At 44.9% G+C, this 7,625-nt stretch overlaps 1 protein-coding gene across 2 annotated transcripts in view; it reads right to left on the bottom strand.

The window, feature by feature from the left end:
- LOC115201531 (endothelial PAS domain-containing protein 1) overlaps nucleotides 1–7,625 on the bottom strand; it is a 54,140-nt gene that overhangs the window by 8,320 nt on the left and 38,195 nt on the right. For both annotated transcript variants that reach the window (XM_029765236.1, XM_029765237.1), the window contains exons 5-7: nucleotides 6,673–6,785; nucleotides 6,278–6,480; nucleotides 1,172–1,278 (exon numbers count right to left, since the gene is read on the bottom strand). In XM_029765236.1, coding sequence (XP_029621096.1) covers nucleotides 1,172–1,278; nucleotides 6,278–6,480; nucleotides 6,673–6,785 — 423 coding nt within the window. The remainder of the gene's footprint in view (nucleotides 1–1,171; nucleotides 1,279–6,277; nucleotides 6,481–6,672; nucleotides 6,786–7,625) is intronic.

Below are 7,625 nucleotides of genomic sequence, written 5' to 3'. Positions count from 1 at the left end.
TCTCTCTCTCTCTCCTCTCTCCTCTCTCTCTCTATCTCTCCTCTCTCTCTCTCCTACTCTACTCTCTCTCTCTCTCTCTCTCTCTCTCTCTCTCTCGCTCTCCTCCTCTCGCTCTCTATCGCTCTCTCTCTCTCTTCTATTCCTCCTCTCTCTCTCTCTCTCCTCCTTCTCTCTCTCCCTCTCTTCTCTCTCTCTCTCTCTCTCTCTCTCTCTCTCTCTCTCTCTCTCTCTCTCTCTGTGTTTTAATTCTCTCCCTCTTTCTTTTTTAGCAGGCTCACATGTTGTGGCTATTAGAGTCCCTATGTAGGAGTAATTCATTAAGTACGGGCCTAGGGCTAAGAGACTGCGTTTTCACAACAGAACTGGGGGGATAGTGTGTGTGTGTGTGCCTACGAGCGCAATTGCAGACGTGTACGTATGTGTTAATATGTGTGTGTGTAAATGTGTGTGTAGCTAGCTGAGGTTCATACAGAGCTTTACCAGGGAGAAAAGAGGAGATTTAAGGTCATCAACACATGGATGAGACATTTCCCCCCACTTCAAAATCATTCTATCTGTTGTCAGGCTTTGAGTCAAGAGTCAGCATGCTCTTTGTCATCCCTGAGTTAAGGAGTCAGCATGCTTCAGTTCGGCTGGCGGCTAGCCAAAGTCGGCTAGGCGAACTGAACGGGTGTACTCGCATACCCCCTTATTAAAAGACCTTCGCTTGAAAAACAAGAAAAAAGCACAATAGTACTGTTTGTCCATTTTGAGAAGTCAGAGCCAGTATACACTTCTTCAAAATAGTCCGAATTAATCTAAGATAACTGTCATTAATGTTGTATTTTTTTAGCTGAGGACATCTTAGTGGTGCAATTTTACATCTAACAATAAAAAAAATGTGCATGAAAACGAGTCGTCACTCATTGAATGGCGACAAAGATTTTATTGAAGAATCCCTACAGTTGACCAATCACGGATGATTGGGCGTAGACTTTGGCTCCAGAACTTCGGCTGGCCTTGAATAAAATATGTTGTGCCCAAAGGCCGAAAAAACCCTTGCCGAAGTCCAAAACGAACAAAAACGTCACAACATGTCGTCATAATATATGCACAAACTCTTCCAAAATGTTTCAGCTGGGAAGCATGCGGATGCCTTTTCAGTGTAGTCGGTTTTAGTGTGGACACTCACGGTTCTGGTGGCTCTTGGTGACACTGTCAGAGTCCAAGGCGTGGTAGAACTCATAGACAGAGCGGCCCAGCAGATCTTCAGGACTGTAGCCCATCAGCTCAGTGACTCTGCAACACACAGAAATACAGACACCCGTTAACATTGTTCTGTCTGGCTTTTTCCTCCTCTATTTGTCTCTCTCTCTGTCTCTTGCACACATTCACGCACACACAGTGTTGGAGAAACTACTCTGAAAATATAGTTTATCAAGCTACCAATTACTTCACACTGGAAGAAGTTCAGCTACAGTAAAGCTACCCTTAAGAAAAATCTAGTTTAACACAACTAAAGTTACTTTGAAAAGTAGTTAACTACATCACAACTACTTAGTGATAAATTATCATATCTTTTATCTGAAATGTCATAGACAAAAAATTGCAAGAACAGATTACTCTGGAGTCAGATGTTAACAGAATGTGTAATTTAGCCTATTAAAACACAAAAAGTATGTTTAAAGTGAGAATTAGGCAGATCTGATGCCAAAAAAGAAAGAAAATGATTGCCTACTTGACCCATATTTTATTTTATTTTTGCCAATAAAGTAGTGTGTAGTTACAGTATTTGAATTTAGTTCAACCATTCGTCAAGCTACTGCAAAATGTAGTTAAATTACTCACGCACATATACATCACTGGAGGTTGGTGGTTCCTTAAATGAGGAGGACGGACTCGTGGTAAGAGCTGGAGCGGAATAGTGGAATGGTCTTAAATACATCAAACACATGGTTTGATGCCATTCCATTCACTCCATTCCAGCCATTATTATGAGCCGTCCTCCCCCCAGCAGCCTCCACTGATGTACATTCACGCTACACACACATCACGACTGCTACTACTAGACTTGTACTATTGCTAAATACTGCACTAATTAAACACTTGCTCTCCAATTCCCCCCTTCCCCGACACATGTATAAATATTGAACTTCTCACCCTCAAACACATTGAGAGCATCATGTGCAATTCATGAACCCCGGATTAAAATATATATTTAGTTAAGTTCCGAAAGAGCATGGCATATTTCAGCTTTTACAGGCCTTTTGCCAGCAGATAAGACCTTGATTTTGTGAAAAAGGAGAGACACCTTCTCTCCCTCTCCAGGCAGATCTCTAGTGGAAAAACTCTTTCATTCACAACTGAACTCTCACCTCTGACATAAAGTCCATCTCCTCTCTTGTGATCTGATCTGTTAAGCGCTAATTGTTTTTCCCATAATCCTTTAAGTTTGAGCTGTCTGGGCCAAACGTGATGTTCTGTTCGAGCCAAACTGTCTCAATCTCTTTTTCTCACTCTATTTTCCATGTTCTACTGTCTAATGCTTTCTCTCCCTCTCTCCTCTACCACAGCAGGAGTAAGGATGGTAAGTGGGGAATGGTCAATGGGCATGGGAATCCTAGATCTTCATGGTCCATTGATCGCTGTGGGGCTGGGGATGTTCCATTCCATTCATATTTTGGGAAATGGAGTAAAAGCATTGGGAACTCTGATATCGGATTCCAAAAGCTCGATTGTGGAGGTTATAGGTCATTGACATGGTGGTTACACCAAACTTCAGTATTTCCCTGTATTGTAGGAGAACTGTACCTCCTTGTCTAGTCTAGTGGTTTTGAGTCATTGCACTCAGGTCACTAATCTACAAAGTCCTGTAGCTCAGTTGGTAGAACAAGGCGCTTGCAACGTCTGGATAGTGGGTTAGATTCCCGGGACCACCCGTATGTAAAATGTATGCACATATGACTTCTGCTAAATGGCATGTATTACAATGCTTGTGGGGATTATTTGTGAACAACTACACTGAGTGTACAAAACATTAGGAACACCTGCTCTTTCCATGACATAGACTGACCAAGTGAATCCAGGTGAAAGCTATGATCCCTTATTGATGTCACTTGTTAAATCCACTTCAATCAGTGTAGATGAAGGGGAGGAGACAGGTCAAAGAAGGATCTTTAAGCCTTGAGACATTCAGAGGGTGAATACAAAGGGTGAATACAGAGGGTGAATACAAAATACTTAAGTGCCTTTGAATGGTATGGTAGTAGGTGCCAGGCGCACCGGTTTGAGCATGTCAAGATCTGTAACGCAGCTGGGTTTTTCACGCTCAACAATTTCCTGTGTGTATCAAGAATGGTCCACCACCCAAAGGACATCCAGCCAATTTGAAACAACTATGTGAAGCATTGGAGTCAACATGGGCCAGCATCCCTGTCGCTTTCGACACCTTGTAGAGTCCATGCCCCGACGAATCGAGGCTGTTCTGATGGCAAAAGGGGGTGCAACTCAATATTAGGAATGTGTTCCTAATGTTTTGTACACTCAGTGTGTTAGACAAAGGCCCTCTCTTAGTGGTCCTGGGCTCTTGTCCTGTTGTTATGTAACCCCTGACAGCTGCACCCGGAGGGTTTGTGATGGAGGGAGGAGGTGGGGGGGGATCTTTGAAGGCCTCTCTATTCTAAACCCATTTCACTAATCACTTCCTGTGGATGAGTTGCAACCAGAGGGGCGTCAGTCAGCTAGCTATCCAGCCAACCAACCAGTCAGCCAGACAGCCAGTCCGCCAGCCAGCTAGCCAACCACGAGCACAGATAAGTCCTCCTTCACTACATCATACCCACACATAGGTTGTGTTGTTTATGCGATTGAGTGATTTGTGTTTTTACCTCTGAGGGATGTGGGTTTAGGTGTTAAGTACAATAGAGAGCTCTAAACTCTCCCAATGATGCCTGCATAATCTTCAGAAAGATGAAGGGGGATTGGTTCGTGTTTTTACAGGTCAGCTGGTGGACCTCAATCATAGGTACTTATTATAAAATCAGAGAAATGTCTTAAAAAGGTAAAACAACGATGCAGACCCTCGATGAATACGTAGTTTCCATGTTGAAATAGCCACAATAATGATGATTGGAAGCTTATGTGCCAAGTCGCCTCAATCATGAAACTTTTGTCTTAGCCTTGCAGGTGCAACGGGTAAAAATATTCTGACCCAAGCAAGAAGGAAAGTTTTGAATGTTGAAGTTTAAATCAACATTACATAAACATTTCTGAGTTCTTTCTCTTATTTTCAGCCTTTCTCCTCTCCTAGGGGTTGTCCTAAAGCAACCCGTGGCGTGCCAGGTGGGAGCACTGACCAGGACCACTAATGAGCATAATGACGTGCGCCAGGCATCATGGGCCCTCACCTCATTTGCGTAATTGGAGACGATTTGTGCAACGATTAAATTTAACAAAATGCTACAAAAGTAAAACGGGCCTCTTGTTCGCAGGAAGGTACCCGCTGTTCTCAATAGGAACCTTTTGTCTTTGCATGAGCGCTTGATCAGATTACAGAAAAACCAGACCGGTGTGGTTTCAAGCAGCGAGGAGGAAGGAATGTTTTTCTCTGCCGGTGAGACCAGTTTTGCATCAAAGATGGCTGCTGTGTCCGTGAGGCCCAGAGGGAACAGCAGACAGTCCTAACAGGGACATCAATCATAACGGAAACATGACGGTAGGACCTGGACTTGTCACTAGTGTCACAGTTGTCACGGTGACATGGTGCCATGGTTGGTGTGGTGATAGGCACAGAGCGCTCTCTTTGTGTGAAACGCCTTGAGAACATGTTGTGGGTAACTTCTGCCGCTCATTGAAGATGCCGTGCAAGAGGCGTATTTACATGTCCTTCTTAATGTTTCTCCCCATCTGGTCCAGCCAAATCAAACTCCTTCAGTCAGTATATCATTACCCCCAGCCTGTTTGCATGCTTGTGTGTGTTTGTGTATTTTTGCATAATTTGTCGTTCAGTGACAGCACTTGGTTTGGAGTTTTACCAGTCACTGCAGCTGCTGCTTCTCTTGCCCAGGACCTACACTTTAAATGTGTGTGTATGTGTGAGTTGTACTCTATGTATGAGAATGAAATGGGTACATACTTTATGTATGAGTATGTATTTTAGTCTGTGACTATGCATATATAGAGAGTGAGTGCATGCCTGTGTGTGAGTATGTGATATGGTTTGTGTGTGTGTTCCCTGTTGCTATAGTACTGTAAGTGAACTTTGTGTCCCTGCTGGGAGTGTGTGTGAGTGTGTGTGTGTGTGTGTGTATCTGACAGTGTGTGAGTGTGTGTGTGTGTGTGTATCTGACAGTGTGTGTGTGTGTGTGTGTGTATCTGACAGTGTGTGTGTGTGTGTGTGTGTGTGTGTGTGTGTGTGTGTATCTGACAGTGTGTGTGTGTGTGTATCTGACAGTGTGTGAGTGTGTGTGAGTGTGTATCTGACAGTGTGTGAGTGTGTGAGTGTGTATCTGACAGTGTGTGAGTGTGTGTATCTGACAGTGTGTGAGTGTGTGTGTGTGTGTGTGTATCTGACAGTGTGTGAGTGTGTGTGAGTGTGTATGTGTATCTGACAGTGTGTGAGTGTGTATCTGACAGTGTGTGAGTGTGTGTGAGTGTGTATCTGACAGTGTGTGAGTGTGTGTGTATCTGACAGTGTGTGAGTGTGTGTGTGTGTGTGTGTGTATCTGACAGTGTGTGAGTGTGTGTATCTGACAGTGTGTGAGTGTGTGTGTGTGTGTATCTGACAGTGTGTGAGTGTGTGTGTGTGTGTGTATCTGACAGTGTGTGAGTGTGTGTGTGTATCTGACAGTGTGTGAGTGTGTGTGTGTATGTATCTGACAGTGTGTGAGTGTGTGTATGTATCTGACAGTGTGTGAGTGTGTGAGTGTGTATCTGACAGTGTGTGAGTGTGTATGTGTATCTGACAGTGTGTGAGTGTGTGTGTGTGTGTATCTGACAGTGTGTGTGTGTGTGTGTGTGTGTGTATCTGACAGTGTGTGTGTGTGTGTGTATCTGACAGTGTGTGTGTGTGTGTGTGTGTGTGTGTGTGTGTGTGTGTGTGTATCTGACAGTGTGTGAGTGTGTGTGTGTGTGTGTATCTGACAGTGTGTGAGTGTGTGTGTGTGTGTATCTGACAGTGTGTGAGTGTGTGTGTGTGTGTGTGTATCTGACAGTGTGTGTGTGTGTGTGTGTGTGTGTGTGTGTGTGTATCTGACAGTGTGTGAGTGTGTGTGTGTGTGTATCTGACAGTGTGTGTTACCTGTCGTCGCAGTAGGTGAACTTCATGTCCATGCTGTGGCGGCTCAGGAAGGTCTTGCTGTCCAGGGGCGTGTCGATGTTGGAAGGGTGGGGGATGGGCTCACACATCATCACCAGGCAGGTGAGAGGAGGCTCCTTGAACCCACACAGCCCATGAGGGGCGCAGCTGTTGTACACCTTCAGGTGGCCAGTGCAGTGCAGAACCTAGGAAAGCAGAGGAGACACACATATATCAATAATAATCTATATAAAAACGATTAGATGCAACGTCTGATGTCACGCCTCAGGATATCATCTCATTGATTCAGTACGGTCCTATTCTAAATAAACAACATGTGTTGTTCATGAGTAGTGATGGCAGTGATCTTGTATCTTCTGTTAGTTCCATGCACTCACTTTCCAGCTTGCTGATTTCAGGTTGACAGTGCGTCCACGGTTTGTCACTGTGCACTTCATCCTCATGAAGAAGTCTCTCTCAGTGCTCAAGGCTTTCCCCTTCTTCCCAGTGCCTGTGAAGAAACATACACAGATAATTATTGAGGGTTAGCGTTCAAGAATGTGACATTTTCACCTTAATTTTCCAATCACATACTTGTGAGATTAAAGTTTGTGTGAGGTCAAGGTTTCGGTTTCTTTACACTCCTCTCTATACCACCAATGTGAACACAAGCACACACACAAAGGACTCTGCCCTGTGTTTCTGGAGTAATCCCTTGCATACCTGGATCAGCAACTCAGTCCAAAACGGCTGATCATGAAAGCTGTTAGTGGTGACAGCATCACTACATTGTAGCACATTCACCACAGTGTGGCTGCAGCCAAGCTGTTACACCACAAGGTCAGAGTTCAACCCTGGGTGGCGTTCTTCAGACACTGGCCGCTAGCCGTGGTGCAAGGCAGAGACTTGTGGGTACAGCTGATAAGGACTGTTAAAGGGGGGCGCCATGAGGGAGGTGGCGCCAGGGAAAGGCCTGGCATGGATTGCAGTGTGTGTGGACACAACAGCAGCGCACGCTCGTCCACCAACCTTTCCACCCTCCTCTGGCCCCCCGTAGCCCCTCCTCTATCAACAGTCCCAGGAAGGGGCCCTAGGAGTCGGCCTACTAGGCCCCTGGTCTGATCACCATGGTGTGGCCCACCCCGGAGCGAGAGAAATGGATTCAATAACAAAAAACCAGAACAGCAGAACACGATTAGAGGAGAACTGGGGAGAGAGACGCAGGGAAAGAGCCCGTGTGGTCAGAATATTATTTCTACCATCATTACAGTATTTTCTCTTGGCATGGCACACAAGACATGGCCGAGATAGCTGTTATTTTAGTGTTATTACGTAATTATATAGCAGTTTA

Source organism: Salmo trutta, chromosome 10, assembly GCF_901001165.1.
Source record: "Salmo trutta chromosome 10, fSalTru1.1, whole genome shotgun sequence".
Classification (NCBI taxonomy): Eukaryota; Metazoa; Chordata; class Actinopteri; order Salmoniformes; family Salmonidae; genus Salmo; species Salmo trutta.
Note: the sequence above shows the minus strand (reverse complement) of the source record. Positions and strands in the feature narration are given on the sequence as shown.